This window comes from Triplophysa dalaica, chromosome 13, assembly GCF_015846415.1.
Source record: "Triplophysa dalaica isolate WHDGS20190420 chromosome 13, ASM1584641v1, whole genome shotgun sequence".
Taxonomy (NCBI): Eukaryota; Metazoa; Chordata; class Actinopteri; order Cypriniformes; family Nemacheilidae; genus Triplophysa; species Triplophysa dalaica.
The window spans coordinates 12,416,916-12,433,180 of record NC_079554.1 but is presented as its reverse complement, the minus strand read 5'-3'; the positions used below and the strand labels follow the sequence as shown (position 1 = coordinate 12,433,180).

The following is a 16,265-nucleotide window of genomic DNA, read 5'->3' as shown; positions in this document are numbered from 1 at the left end:
ACTTAAAAGTGGAAAGTGAAGAGGCTGTTCTAATGGAAAGGGGCAATGCATTCCAAGTCTGGGGGCAGCAACAGAAAAAGCACGATCATCCCTCTTAACCTAGACTTTGCACTGTATTTTTTTTATTGGATTTACTTAATTTGAAAGTGTACATCGGTCCCACATGATCCGATTGTGTTGAATCAAATTAATTTTCCTTAATAAATTTTTGTGTGTCAGACCAACACATTTAATGTATATTACACTAGTTAATACAATGGTGTTGATTGAAAGTGTTATTTCTCATTAATGTAAAACAAATTAATTGTGTAATATTGAAGTATCTTCATCAGGTCATAGGTACCAGATTTTCATTTGTAATTCCAACTGAATTTCCCATGGGAAACTCTATAAACTCTGTAAACTCTGGTTGGATGACCGAAGAGAAACAATGGGCCTATATTCAGTTAGAAGGTCAGATAGATAAGACGGAGCCAGACTATTTAATGTTTTAAACGCTAATAAAATCATTTTAAAATCAATTCTAGCACACGGGCAACCAGTGTCGGGAGCGTAGAACTTGAGTAATATGCTTACGTATTTAGGTACTTGTTATGAGTCTGGCAGCTGTGTTGTGAACAAATTGTAAAAGGGATAGGGCTGATTGACCAATCCCGTAATACAGGGACTAGCAGTATAGTCCAATCTAGATGTGATAAGAGTGGATGACTTTTTCAAAAAATTTACTGGATAAAATATTGGCTTTAGCAAGAGGTCAAAGCTGGAAAAAGTAGGACTTTACCACTACATTTATAAATTTAAGACCTTTTTAATTTAAGTAGGTTGCAGTTTCTAATTACAGCAATGTTTTTGAATAAAACATTTGACATTTTTAGCATTTTTAACTTCTTTAAAAGTATGTAATGAATTAAGCGTGTCTGATTGATGTGCTCATAGGTTTGATGTGCTCATAGGTAAGAGAGTGTGTTTGGGAGAGCAGCTGGTCCGTATGGAGCTCTTCCTATTTTTCACCTCCCTGCAGCAGCAATTCACCTCAAAATTTCCAGGAGAGGAGCCCGGTTTGGATGGTGAGATATGGTTTTGATAGTGTTTTAATGTCTATGTAAATGCATTATATTTATGTATATAACAACTGTGTAGAACATTTGTCACTGTTAAAAACTGCATTTAAATATTTGTATGTTGTAAACCCCATGGCATTGCGATTAAACATTCATCTTACAAATCATTGCAGATTTTAACTGAACAAATTTGTTATCCTTGCTGAAGCTGTTTTAAGCAGACTTTATGACTCCCATACAGAAAATTACAAAACAATATTTGATAACATTTTGTTGTTATTGATTATTTCTTTTTTACTTAAATAATAATTTTATTTATACATAATACCTGAGATTAGGCTACAAAGTTATGCTAAACATGTATTTATGTCTGAAGTTAACCTCCACAAAAAAATACATGCAGTAGAATAATTGTTTATTGTTAGTTCGTGTTAGCTAATGCATTAACTAATGTTAACAGTTACGTTGCATTATAAACAATGAGTCAGAAATAACACTGATTTAGGTTTTGCAAGCTTTAAGTAAACCTTACACAGTAGCAGGCTCAGGTTCATTTTGTGCTTTAATCACAAAAAAGTCATTACATATTCACACTCCTTACTGATACTAGTCTATGACTTTTTAAAAAAAGCAGTGGAATGAGACATGTTGTTTCGGCACAGGTCTCGCTGTGTGTTTCGCTGTATGCAACTGAGGAGCACTGAAGGAAAACATGTGGTGTTTCCTCCCTTCCGCATTGGAAAAGATTACACATTTCAAATCCATTGATGAAACGAAAAAGCTTTCAGTTTCGCCATTTTGTTTATTTATTTGTTTAGCAGAACTGTTCATTTTTCTGATTGATGTAGCATGTGTTTACACTATCCAGTGTTCATATCTACAAACGGCAACTCTTGATAAATGTTTGTATTTCTACAGGGCTCCCTCCCCTCCTGGAATTCGGAGTGGCTTATATAATGTCTCTCCGCTCCAATGTTCACTTTTCCTAGTGCTGGTCAAATATTTTTTGAACACACAGATACACACAGGAACCTGCCATATCTTTAAAACCATGATCTTACACCTCATTTTCGACAGCCTTGATTTTAAGAGCTGGATGGTTTTAATTTTAGTTATTCTGGTTCTGTATGATGTTTTCAAAAACAGGAATCCTTCAAATTTCCCTCCAGGACCCTGGCCTCTTCCATTCCTTGGAACTGTATTTACTGAAATGGATTTTAAGACTATGGATAAGGTAAGAACAAATATGTTTATTTTGTAGGAATTTACATATTTGATATGTTGTCTTTTTTGTAGATAAATATCTCAGCAATAAAGGTTTGTAATGTAAAGCATTTATGGTTTTGTATGTGTTCTGTGTTATACGTAGTATATTTGCATTTCAGTTGGCAAAAGTCTATGGGAAGATCTTTAGCTTGAGAGTGGGCAGTGAGAAAGTAGTAGTCGTTTCAGGATATAAACTGGTAAAGGAGACCCTGGTTGCACAAAATGATGGTTTTGTTGAGCGTCCAAATGTTCCTATGTTCAACAAAACATTTAAAGGAATAGGTAAGTTCACTTACAATATTGACTTTGTGTCTAAAGGTGGCAAATTAAAATAACCCCATATTTATTCTCTCGTATTTGTTATCCAAATGTATTTTTTACGTGCAGGTATAGCTTTGAGTAACGGATACATGTGGCGCATGCATAGGAAGTTTACCGTTTCTCATTTGAGGAACTTCGGCGAGGGGAAAAAGGCCATTGAGCTCAGCATCCAACAAGAGTGTGTTTTCCTATGTGATGCATTTAGGGTGGAAAAGGGTATGACTTAAATACCTAAATCACAGTTATGTGTCTACTACTTGTGCAAAAGGGAACATAAACATCGTTCTTATTTTCTCTCCGACAGGACCTTTTAATCCTCAGGTCACCATAAACAGTGCTATTTCAAATATCATTGCCTGCTTGGTGTTGGGACAACGCTTTGACTATCATGATGAGCGTTACCAAAACATTTTACGCCTTGACACTGAATGTATTCAGCTAGCAGGCCAAACTAGAACACAGGTACAAATTCGCAATGGCATTCTAAGAAAAAAACACTTTTAAGCTAAAAGTTAAATTTCATTTAAATGTCTTTGCGATTCTGAAAACTCTGTTTTCTTCACTATTTGTGCTAATTTGTTTCAGTTGTACAATGTGTGGCCTCAACTCTTTGACTACCTTCCTGGCCCCCACCAAACAATGTTTGCCAACTATGAGAAGATCACAGATTTCCTGAGAGGAGAGATCATAAAACACAGAGAAGACTGGGACTCTTTAAACCCTCGTGACTATATAGACACCTACTTGACAGAGATACAGATGGTCACTAATTTTAACGTTTTCTTTAATTATTATCAATTCAATTTATTATTATAAATGAATCATTATTGATTCCCACTTTTGACAGAAAAAGAGTGACCCTGAGGCTGGTTTTAATATAGAAGGGTTAGTGGTGGCTTGTTTAGACCTGATTGAAGCTGGGACAGAAACTTCAACGACAACATTACGCTGGGGTCTGCTCTATATGATAAAGTTTCCAGAAATACAGGGTGAGTGTGAAAATGTCCTTTATTCTTAATCTTACGTCACTTTAGGACTGAAATATTCCATAAATGAGACGAGTAATGTTGTACTTTATTTCCATTCAGAAAAGGTCCGGGAAGAAATAGACAGAGTCATTGGCCAGTCCCGTCAACCCTGCTTGGCTGACAGAGTTGACATGCCCTACACTGATGCTGTCATCCATGAGACACAAAGATTGGGTAATGCTGTGCCACTGGGATTCCCTAAACTTGCTGCTAAAGACACCATGCTAGGAGAATACTTCATTCCTAAGGTATTCTAATCTATTCTAAAAGAATTCAAAGTAGTCCGAATAAAATTCATGAAATATTTTATGTGCTGTAAGGATTGTTGCCCAATAATTTTCCTTCTGTTTGTCGGTAGGGTACAGCCGTTACAACCAGTCTGTCTTCAGTTCTCTATGATCCAGATGAATGGGAAACACCACACACATTTAACCCACAACACTTTCTGGATGATAAAGGCCAGTTTCGGAAGAGGGGGGCTTTCTTGCCATTTTCAGCAGGTAACATTTTGCCAACAATACTTGAAATAACCTCTCAATCCGTTATGTGCCTGTTTTTAGTCAATTTAGTGATTTCAGGTTTAAAATAGACATAACCAATGATCATATAAACTTTAAAAAGAAGCTTAATGTCCCACTTATACTGTCATTCGGTCAAGGAGAGAGAACCCATGCGCAAGCAGCAGGAACATTTTTTTTACTTGATTAACAAAATAAAAACTCACGAAGGGGGAAAACGATAACTGAACAATGGTAAGCTTAAAAAAAAACTTCTCAGAAGGGAACAAAACAAGGGAGAATTGTAGAGAACAGTATAAAGTAAAATAAACACTTCTCATGAACTAGAAAAGACAGAGTCTAAGAATCTGGAGACGAGGTAAGTATCAAAACGCAACAGCACAGGACAGCAAACACAAGCGCATTAAATAGGGTAACTAATAGGGTATAATTACAATAGGCAGATGTGGGGAATCAAACACTGGCGGGAAGCGAAATGAGGGGGCGAGGTCAAGAGACGGGACAGGAGAACGCATGGCCATCATAAACAAAAAATGATTCCACACAAAACACGTGGGACTGTCATGACCCTGCCACAAGACTAGAGAAGCATAACAAGGTGAGGCAGGATCATGACATTCTGTAGTCACAATTATGAAATGTATTTTCATGTCTTTAACCCTCTTATCTATGGTCTTTAATTTATTTAGAATGCGCAGCATAATAAACCCTTGAAAGCCATACTGTATATTGCTAATTTTTCATGTAAGTATTGTCGTGTCATTTTGTTTTATGGGTTTCACATTATAATGTTTAAGCGTGTCTGATTGATGTGGTCATAGGTAAGAGAGCGTGTTTGGGAGAGCAGCTGGCCCGTATGGAGCTCTTCCTGTTTTTCACCTCCCTGCTGCAGCAATTCACCATCTCAAAATGTCCAGGAGAGGAGCCCAGTTTGGACGGAGAGATATGGTTTACATACGCTCCTACTCCGTTCCGCATTTGTCTGTCCCCACGTTAGACTCTGGGAAAAGAAAATAGCAATTCTTTTAGGATCAATTAAAGGATCATGATTTGTAAAGTTCCATAGTTCAGTATATTGTTTTCTTAATGTACTCATAGTATTATAACCTTATTTTTATTTTTATTTTTTTGCATTATTATTTAAAGCATCTATTTTAGTCAACTATATATAAAAACAGAGTCAGATGTGATGTTTATGATGATGGATCTTTGCAGATGAAGAGTCAACAAAGAACAAATATTGTACAACTACATTGTTTTTTTTCTATTCTTGCATAACATCTACTGGATAAACACAACGTTACCATCATTTTTATTTTGGGTTGTTTAATTCTAAATGCGTTTTTGTGAATGAGTATATGAGCAATTTACCGGATTGAGTTTTCCATAATCAGAATTGTCATTTCTTTAAATGGAAGTAAGAAATGGAAACAACAGAATTACAGAGCAAACATTTTTTATTTAATATTATACCATTAAACATTCTTTTAGTTTGTTATAACCAAACATGTCTAGCCAAGTAAAGGAATGTTTCACAGTACAAAGTGACTTGTTCCCGAGCAACAAATGAGGCATGTACCATACTGGGGCCCCAGACCCATGAGAATTGTCTTTCTTTGTTCATAAAAACATGTTTACAATGTACGGAATGAGTATTTCGAATCCTGTCGACCAGAGACAAACTCCTTGTTTGTTTTACTTTCTTTTTGTTTAGTAAAAAAATGTTGTAACATATTGAGTCTTTGACTCCTTTTACATACTTCAATTTTTCAATAAACATTACTTAATTAAATGCAGTATTTGCATGTAATCTTAAATAAATGTGCACCTAAAACCTCAAAAATCAAATGATTTTACAAGTGAATAATCTGAAATGTTTAAACCGGACGTCAGACAGGAATTACAGGAAGAGGCCAACACAAGGGTGTTGAAATCTCCCCACGACCCTTGACAGACTACTTAATGCTTCAGGAACTCGGCTCTTATAGATACACTACACAAATATTCACATGTGCCATTTGTCTTATCTCACCTGTCTTCTCAAGTTAAGAATGTGCAATTGCCATAATTTATTACTTGGAATTGGAGAGTTCACACAAAGGTTGGTATGGGGAGGGCTGTTTACACTGAGATCTTTATGGAATCATCATTATATAACAGGGTTTCGTAACAGCTCCCGTCTGCTCTAATGCCCCTGAACTGCAAAGAATTGGCTCAGCTCCCTTCCTCCTCCAAAACGAGCGTATGCATTCGATCTCACGCCCCCTTCGCAACAAAAGTCTGGCTGTTGCACTTACAGTTTACTACGAAAGAGCCTGCTTCCTGAAGATTTAATAATGATTTTGTATTACTTATTTGAGAGTCTAGATTTCAAAGCTTGCTTGTTTGTCGTTTGTTTAGTCCTGTTGCTTATAAGTATAAGCAAAACTAAGAATCCAACGAATCTTCCACCAGGACCCTGGGCGCTACCCTTCCTGGGAAACGTCTTCACTGATGTTAACTACAAATCCGTGGACCAGGTGAGACACTTAATAATATTATTACATGTAGTGAAATTGCAAATCAAGAAATTACATGTTTGATTTATTTACTTCCTATAATTTTCAGCTGATTGCGAAGTACGGAAACATCTTTAGCTTGAGATATAGAAGTGACAAGATTGTTTATGTGTCTGGATATAAAATGGTGAAGGAGGTTTTGATCACTCAGGGTGAAAACTTCATCAGCCGTCCCATTTCTCCTCTATTTGATTCGCTTTATAAAGGCCAAGGTATGTATGGGTGTCAGCTACTATGAACAGCCACAACACTAAACCACCACCTGACAAATTTATTTTAGATCCGCCTCCTTGCACCTTGTTGCTTCGACTCCACAAGGTCTCTGAACATCATTTGTCATCTGGTACCAAGACATTAACAGCAGATCCTGCAAGGTGCCAGTTACTGTACAGTAGAAACCAAAATCTCAAAAACAAAAACAAAGACAAGTATGGTGGCCCAGTGCTTAGCACTGTTGGCTCCTCACTTTTAGGTCAGTTCATGTCAATTTTTTCCATTGCTGAAAATCTGGAAACTTTATCTGACTAAAAAGCTTAAATCTAAAACGTGTGTAGTGTGAATTGAGAAAATGTACTGTAGGGCCTCTTAGGATCCGATTTATTGGTCCAGCATAACCCATAGATGATCAGTTGAGTTGTAGGGAGGTTTTTCAGGAAGATCTTGCCTGGAGCATAGCACTGCCACCGCTGGTCTGCTTTTTTTTTTACAATGCATCCAGCTGCCATCTCTTCCCCAGTTAAACATTTTCATAATGACTTTACAGTTATTGAATTTACAGTCAGCGGTTTTATTGTTGCGGCTGATCAGTGCATAGACATTTCAAATACAGTACTTAGTTATTTCCAGATACTAATACGTAGACCAACGTTTGTAAGAAAGAGAACAAACAAAACATTTTGAATCTGTATTGATATTACAACACTGGTCTAAATTACATTTGGTAAACATTTTTGACCCTGTCTCATAAATGAAAAAGGAATATCCTTTAACAATGGCTACTCGTGGAGGAAGCAACAGCAGTTTGCTATGAGTCATCTAAAAAACTTTGGAGAAGGGAAAAAAACTCTGGAAGAACATTTGCAGCGAGAATGCTACTTCCTGAGTGCAGCCTTTAAAGAAGAGCAAGGTAAGCGCTCAGAAACTTGAAACTTTAGCATCACTGTTGTCCTACTGAAATATCATAATCATATCATATATTTGGATTTTATTTTTTTGCCATAAATCATTTTTATTAGTCAGCCTTTATGTTCGTCACTGGGTTTTGCAAATATGGGACATTTGATGTTTCAGAAGGACAATGACAGTATGTAAAAATAACAGTAACATCCCCAAATTTTTTTTTTTAAGAAAAGTTAAACAAGGCTGATGGTCAGTTTTTTAACATTTGAAGTATTGAAATAGTCTCATATATCATTAGACTCTTAAAAATAAAGCCATAGAAGAACCATATTTGTATGGTTTCATTAAGAACCTTTAACATCTGCATTTCTGTTTCACAAAAGGTTCTTTAAAGTGGGTAAAGATTCTTAAAATAAACAATTAAGAAAGCGATTGTTTTAAGAAACTTTCACTGAATGATTTGTTAAAAATGTTTCTTCTATGGAATCACTATGAGGAACCTTTCATTTTTAAGAGTGTTAAAGATTCATTTTGTCCATGTCTTGCACTTGTAACGCAGGTTACCCGTTCGACCCTCTGGTCAAAATCAACAATGCAGTTGCCAATGTTATCGGTACCCTTGTGTTTGGTCATCGCTATGAGTACGATGATGTTGATTTCCAGAAATGTCTACGTAAGAGCGCAGAGTCTGTGTTTCTGACAGGATCTGTTTGCTACCAGGTAGAGTTTTTACATTGATGAAAAGACAACTTCACTACTTTTGGATATACAAAACAATAAAATAAAAAAATACTTGACTGTACAGTGCTTGAAGCACTCATTTTAACACAGCTTTCATCTTTTTCTAGCTTTATGAAGCCTTTCCCAGTATAATGAAGTGGTTACCAGGATCTCATCAAACAATCATCTCAAACTATAAAGATTTAGCACTGTTCCTGAAAGAAAAGGTCGAGCAGCACAAATCAGAGTGGGTCAATGATAATCCTAAAGATTATATTGACGCGTACCTTTCCGAAATAGAGAAGGTAAAAAACATGGTGTTAAACTTTGTGAGTTTTGGTGGTTTGTGTGTTAATACACAGAAATATTTTCTTTATCTCTTCAAGTCAAAATAAGTTGCTTAGTACAAAACTGTTATAATTATTGAGAAAGACTCTGTAACATATTCCGTAATTCTACTTTCTCCCTGTCCTGTATTTCATTGTGACCTTTAGAGAAAGAATGATATTGACGCGGGGTTTACAATGAGTAGTCTGGTGTGGTGCATGGTCGACCTGTTTGAAGGCGGAACAGAAACAACAACCAACATTCTCCGATGGGTTTTGCTTTACCTCATTAAGTACTCCGATGTTCAAGGTTTTATGTTGTTATATTTATAATGTTATATTATGTTATGTAATGTTCTTCATTACCAACGAAAATATTTCATCCATTAGAGAAGCTTCATGCAGAGATAGAGCAGGTGATTGGCTCCCGTTTACCGACTGCGGCAGATAAAGCAAACATGCCTTATACCAACGCTGTCATCCATGAGGTCTTAAGGAAAGCAAACCTTGTGCCGCTTAATATGTCTCGAGTTGCAAGACAGGACACAACTTTGGGTGGCTACTTTATACCAAAGGTAAACTGCACCAGGGGTAAATAAAATATCAGCGATTGTGAAGCAAAAATTGTGGTAAAGGAATAAAATATTTAAGCAAATAATGAATATTGAACAAACAAGAAGGATAAACAAAGATATCATAATGAACATTAAGAAAATTCTAATCCTCACTTATATTTGTATTCCTTTCTTTCTTCAAGGGGACTGTAATGATCACTAATCTGACATCAGTGCTGTTTGATAAACATGAATGGGAATCACCAGACACCTTCAACCCTGGACACTTTCTAGACTCTGAGGGCCAGTTCCGCAGGAGGAATGCTTTTTTTGCCTTCTCAGCAGGTATAATTTAATCAAGTATCATCCCAGGGTGTATTTTCCTCAGTATGCTCTTGCATAGCATCATAATGATCTCAAGTGTTTCATTTAAGTATCAACTTTTTCTCATCTGTTTCTCCAAAACTTCCTTATAGCACATATGATGTCATTGCTGACATATGTTATTAAATGTAATGTGGATGGCACAGCTCAGATGAAGAAAAAAATTGTGTTCCTGTGTTTAATACATCCGTATTTTGGCAAAGCTCACCACCGTTTGAGTTGAGAGTTCTTGTGAGACTCAAGATGTGATGTTCGTGTACAATTTCACAATTTATGTTTTCTTTACATCATGCTATAGGTTATCTTTTATGTTTGTTTGTGGGATTTTTAAAAATGCAACCAATACAAAGTATTAGAAAGAGCTTGTCAACCTTGACAAGACAATGTTTGATTATCTTAAAAACAATCTTTTGAAAGTAGAAATTTTGAAGGCACAATGTTTCTGCCCGACAGCAACAATATCTAACAGTACAAACTTAGATTTGATATGTGGAGTAATATTAAATAAGCAAGGAACCGTAAAAAAAACCCCTGTAATTTGATACAATTGTACTGTTATATTTTACATATTTTTCACATTTTTTTTAAATACTTACAGAAAAGAAAAAGACTGCAAATGTATTTGTTTTTGTAAAAAATTAAAATTTTCCAGCAGCTGGTCGACCAGTAAATTACAGTGAAGTGCCATTTTCTCGTGTAAAATGACATGTTTTTCCAAGTTATTTTACATATGAAAACTGTTAATTTTTTACGTGATTTTTTACAGTGATACTTTTTTATTGACATTCACCCTCGCACACCTGAAGGTAATCTACTGGTGCGTTGAAAAGACTGAGTCAAGTTCAAAATAAAAAAAATGATTATTCCGTACACTGTCAGTCTTGCAAACATATTAAAGAGTATTTCTTCATGCAGCTTTTTGGTCCTGATGGTACACTGTCATGGGACTGAAACGTTGTATGAAAAAATACATTTTGACATGTTTGCATGACAGTGTGCAGGATTATTGTTTTATTTAGATTGGTATGGAAAAAGGCAAATTACAGAAAAGATGGCAAATTTCCAAGAAAATCTTGTAATTTAAAGCTGCAAAAGCCCCAGCTGCCAGAGTTTTACCACTTTCTTACAGTGTAGAAACATCTGGAATGTTACAGGGATCTGACCGGTCTAGATTAATTAATTCACATGCTGGTTATGCTGGTTTAAAAACAAATACTTAATCTGTAATTGTCTCTTTGCATGTAAAACTACTTTTATTATGATTCCTCTACAGGCAAAAGGCAGTGTCCTGGTGAGTACCTAGCTCACATCGAGCTCTTCATCATATTGACCATCCTCCTGCAGACCTTCAAGTTCAGTCCTCCACCTGGTGAAGAGGCCAGTCTGGAGAGTGTGGTGGGCTTCACACAAGCACCACTTCCATACAAATTCTGTGCTCACCTGAGATGAATGACATGGACTCCAGGCCCACAGGACATGAACATTTCAATATACATTGTCTAACAATTTGAACAGGTTGGGCATTATACATATACATGTAATATCATGTTTCTTGTATAAGATATACACTTAAGATATATACACTTGCTAAACAGGTTTTTTTAAACCTTTGTCTCTAACCCCTGCGCCCAATTTCCATCGTCTGGTTTACAGTGTATCATGAGGTAGAATACTCACAATACATAACACACAGTATTGTATGTGTATGTGACAAATAAAAGACTTTGGCTTTTGCTATGTGTTCAGTTACTTTAAAAATATGATAAAGCTTCTTTGCAAACCTTCACATACATCTTTTTTCAGAGTGAGCATTGTTTGCACTTCCTACGCACTTTCAATCTTAGATTTATAAACATTAAACACTGTGTAACTGGATATTTTTATCAACCTGCAGTCGATTATGTAATCTCTCAAGATAATACTCAATAAGCACTATGGCAAGGGTCAACTAGAGTTAAAAATGAACTCGCAAAGCATAAACTCCAGATTGTTTCTTACACATGCAGACCACAAGACATCTGGGTGTCATCCAATTTTTTACTGTTACAAAATATTTTTTCAACATCTACGGATGTTTAATAGTTCCCACACATCAGTTAATGGTAAAATCCATCAAGATCTTATGTAACTCTATGTTGAAAACATTATGCTGTTGTTATTCAGACAGCTGCAAGGGGCGTGCAACTGACAGACAAAGACCGCCTGTTCCACATACAGCACGTATTGACCAGGCTCGCATTTCTCCCCATCATGGCGTTGAACACAGTTCTCGAGATTCTTGATTTTAAAGGACTACTGCTCTTCGTGGTTGCCTTCCTTGTGGTGGCAGATTTTTTAAAACACAGAAAGCCACCTAAATACCCACCTAGTCCTTTCTCTCTTCCACTCCTGGGAAATATCTTTCACATTGACTCCAAACAACCACACATATACCTGACAAAGGTGAGTAAACATCGCTCCTCCTGAGTTGATAGCATGGACAAATATTTATTTAAATTGAAATAATTACATTGAGCTTACTGTTAGGAAATGAACTTTGCATTATGTTACCATGACCTATATCAGAGGACTTATCTCGCAACACATTTTGCTCTTTATACAAACACAAATAAATAAGCAGAAATGATTTAAGAATTATTAAGAAAATATAGTTTTCAATGACAATATATGCATTTGGCAGACACTTTTATTTCCAGCCATTTAGTGTACATTCCCGGCATTTTATCAGCATGTGTTTCTGGAATCGAACCAATGACCTTTGCCCTTCTCTAAATGTATGTTTTCTGAATAATTCATAATCATTTTAATTAATTCCAAATGAATCCATAAAATGGTTAACATACTGTACATACAGTACAGCTTATAGACAGTTTTAGCAGCAAAATTCAATAACTGTTGGGTAGTTTTTTAATTAAATACTATTAATATAGTATATATTATAATTCATATAAATAAAATATAAAATGAGTTATTTTTTTACTAGCAGCTTGCCAGACCGATAAACCTTCAGGCCAGGAATGTATATCCGATGAAACCATCAAAATTGTATGCCTGTGTATGTATCTTGCTGACCCAAAACATTTCCAAATAATCAAATCTGAATCTTTTCCCCGCAGCTCGGCCATGTTTACAACAACATCTTTAGTCTGCGATTAGGGAGAGACAAAGTGGTCTTTATCACTGGTTATAAAATGGTAAAGGAGGCCCTGGTGACTCAAGCTGAAAACTTTGTGGACCGGCCCTACAGTCCAATGCAGAAGAGAGTGGGTGGCAGCAATGGTGGGTCAAACACTAACTATATTCTGTATTTTTAAATATCCCACTGTCTGTAAAAATGTCTGTTTTTCTGTAGTTGGTCTTTTCTTCAGTAATGGTGAAATGTGGAAGAAGCATCGACGTTTTACTCTGTCGACACTGAGAAATTTTGGGTTAGGAAAGAAAACCATGGAGGTGGCCATCCTTGAAGAGTGCAGATTTCTGCAGGATGAGATGGACGGACAGAAGGGTACAGAGTAATACCTAAAAAGGCTTATTCTGTAAATGCAAAAATATGCTTCTTAAAGGGACAGTTCACTTGAAAATACTATTTATTCACCCTCATGTCGTTGTACGATTTCCTGTATGCTTTTCTTTCTCCTGCAGAATCCAAAAGAAGATTGTTGGTAATCAAACAACATTGACTGCCATTGTAGGCACAAAACCACTGAGACATTCCTCAAAATATCCTCTTTTGTTTTCCATAGAAAAAAGAAAGCCACACAAGTGTAAACGAGGTTGAATAAATAATGACACAAATTGTACTTTTGGGTGAACTATTCCTTTAAATTGTGTGAAAAACCAGTTACATTTTCATAGGTTTTTGTCCTTTTCAGGAGCTGCTTTTAACCCAACAATTCTGTTAAATAATGCTGTTTCAAATATCATTTGTCAAATGGTATTCGGACAGAGATTTGATTATACTGACCACCAATTCAAGATTATGCTGAAGTTCATCTCTAAAAGTATTCAGTTAGAGGGCTCAATATGGGGACAGGTAAATAATACAGTATTTATTAGCCTATTGTGTCACATGCTTTATTATAAACATCATTTTTAATTCAGATCATTCATTTCAAGCGATACAGTTATAATATAATTTTCAATATTTAAAGAAATATTACAGGACAGTTATTACAACAAAGTTAGTGATTGTTGCTACCATATAATCCAATTGTTTTCTGGCCATGCAGCAGTAAAGCGAATAGAAGTAAATGTCTGTTCTTCTTCTCAGCTCTACGAAGCATTTCCAGCTATAATGAGTCACCTCCCAGGTCCACACAATAAAATATTCAGTACGTACAAATTATTGTGTGACTTCATTAGAGAGGTTGTTGAAAAACATAAAGCAGAACTGAACCCGGCAGAGCCGCGTGACTACATAGACAGCTTCCTTGTCGAGACGATGGAGGTACATTTGTTTAGTGAATACAATTTGATTTCCACACTCATTTTATTAATGATGCGTTTAAGTTCCACTTTTTCTATCCCTGAGCAGAAGGCACATGAACCAACAGATGGTTTCGATGAACAGAACTTGATTATGTGTGTCCTGGACTTGTTTCTGGCTGGGACTGAAACCACATCCACCACATTATGCTGGGGTCTCATTTATCTTATCACCAACCAAGACGTGCAGGGTAAATATATTGTACACACCCAAACAACAATCTGCACATTTATATGTAATAAAAATTGAACTGACATGTGATGATCTGATGGTGTTATAGAGAAGGTCCAGGAAGAGATAGACAGAGTAATTGGACAGTCACGGGAGCCAAATTTAGCCGACAGAGCCAACATGCCTTACACTGAAGCTGTTATTCATGAGATCCAAAGATTAGGAGATATTGTACCACTAAATGTCTTGCGTGTGGCAGATAAAGACACAACCCTCGGGAAGTGCTTTATTCCAAAAGTGAGTGAAATTATTAATTTATTCCTATACGTCTTATTTACTTTAAAGTATCGTCTTATGTACTGTAACTATCTTGTTTCTTCCTAAGCAGCATCATAACATTACAGCTGCAGTCTTTTGCCTCTCTATCACCATCTCTGTTTAAACATGTTTTTTACATGCTTATCATTATGTGCTTAAAATTATGTATGTATGTATGGCTTAAATTATAAATGATTATTATAAGCTTACGGTTGAGCATAGTGGCATGGCAAGGAGACCTTTTTGAACACATGCTCAGTAACTTACTTTTGTTTCTTTATAACCCAAAAACATTACGGACTGCAGATTAAACGCGACTTGTCTGATGGCAAAAACATGGTCCCATTAGCATTAGAAAATAGTGTAGCCTTAATGACAAAATGTTTAGACTTAAAATAATATTTTTAACATACACAATATGACAGAGTAAGCCTAATGCTTCTTGTATTGTTTAAACCAGGGAACATCCGTGTTACCCATACTGCACTCTGTTCTCTATGATGAGAACGAATGGGAGACACCCTACAAGTTCAACCCCGGGCACTTTTTAGATAAAGATGGCAACTTTGTGAGACGAGAGGCCTTCATGCCCTTTTCTGCAGGTACAGAGAGCAGAATTATTATCAATAATTTGAAACCATGAGCCCTTACATTGGTCTGATGTCAAATTTAACATAAAAATGTATTTGATCTTTTAAATGAAATGAATGCGAATAGTGCTTAGACTGTCAGTGATAGGTGCTTACAATAGTGTGTATGTACAGTAGCATGTAATAACAAAATTTCCCCTCACTCTAATCTTGTTTCCTCTCTCAGGAAAGAGGGTCTGTCTTGGGGAGCAGCTAGCAAGAATGGAACTTTTCCTGTTTTTAGTTAGTTTGCTTCGAAAATTTCGATTTTCTGCAGTAGAGGGGGAAAATTTCAATCTTGATGGAATGATAGGAGTTACACGCACCCCCCACCCTTTTAAGATCCAAGCAACAGCACGGTGAACAAGCCATATTCACTTAAACCACATTCAAAACCAAATGTGTGTCCTGTTGTATTCTATAATTCAGTCATCCTCAATTAAAATGGCATTATTAAGTCAATATTGAAGATATTGTTGTTATATTTTCACAGAATATTCTGTAGGGTGATTTTTGTGTGTAGAAAACAGTAAAAAGACTTTAGCTGGGTTTTCACAAGCAGGGTCACATTTTGTGATGAACAACGTTCTTAATGGGAAATGATTTAAAGATAGAATTAGTTCTGGTATGACTGGGATGGAAAGGCTAATTTAGTTAGTAACTTTGTTTTCTGTTCATGATATAAGCATTTTAATTCTTAGTTTTTGCTGTTTGTATGTTGTCAGTAATTGCTTTTCATTTAGAAAATATTAATGATCAGACTTCTATTAAGAGGTCATTCCCCTAAAGCCACAGAGCCTACAAAC

General features: G+C 36.0%; 3 protein-coding genes across 3 annotated transcripts; all 3 read left to right on the top strand.

Moving 5' to 3' along the window:
* The first annotated feature begins 1,859 nt into the window (after positions 1 to 1,859).
* On the top strand, positions 1,860 to 5,990 carry LOC130433929 (cytochrome P450 2J4). The gene is made up of 9 exons (XM_056763737.1): positions 1,860 to 2,295; positions 2,447 to 2,609; positions 2,715 to 2,864; positions 2,953 to 3,110; positions 3,234 to 3,410; positions 3,496 to 3,637; positions 3,737 to 3,924; positions 4,035 to 4,176; positions 5,016 to 5,990. The coding sequence occupies exons 1-9, from the start codon at positions 2,113 to 2,115 to the stop codon at positions 5,189 to 5,191; spliced, it is 1,479 nt and encodes a 492-aa protein (XP_056619715.1). The 5' UTR covers positions 1,860 to 2,112; the 3' UTR covers positions 5,192 to 5,990.
* Positions 5,991 to 6,398: 408 nt separating this feature from the next.
* LOC130433930 (cytochrome P450 2J2) lies at positions 6,399 to 11,588 on the top strand. Its single transcript, XM_056763738.1, has 9 exons — positions 6,399 to 6,713; positions 6,802 to 6,964; positions 7,729 to 7,878; positions 8,431 to 8,591; positions 8,720 to 8,896; positions 9,086 to 9,227; positions 9,308 to 9,492; positions 9,675 to 9,816; positions 11,129 to 11,588. The coding sequence occupies exons 1-9, from the start codon at positions 6,531 to 6,533 to the stop codon at positions 11,302 to 11,304; spliced, it is 1,479 nt and encodes a 492-aa protein (XP_056619716.1). The 5' UTR covers positions 6,399 to 6,530; the 3' UTR covers positions 11,305 to 11,588.
* Positions 11,589 to 12,046: 458 nt separating this feature from the next.
* Positions 12,047 to 15,921, top strand: LOC130433928 (cytochrome P450 2J2). The gene is made up of 9 exons (XM_056763736.1): positions 12,047 to 12,297; positions 12,972 to 13,134; positions 13,208 to 13,360; positions 13,728 to 13,888; positions 14,126 to 14,302; positions 14,390 to 14,531; positions 14,622 to 14,809; positions 15,291 to 15,432; positions 15,647 to 15,921. Exons 1-9 carry the CDS (start codon positions 12,106 to 12,108, stop codon positions 15,820 to 15,822), a joined length of 1,494 nt encoding a protein of 497 aa, XP_056619714.1. The 5' UTR covers positions 12,047 to 12,105; the 3' UTR covers positions 15,823 to 15,921.
* Positions 15,922 to 16,265: the final 344 nt, after the last annotated feature.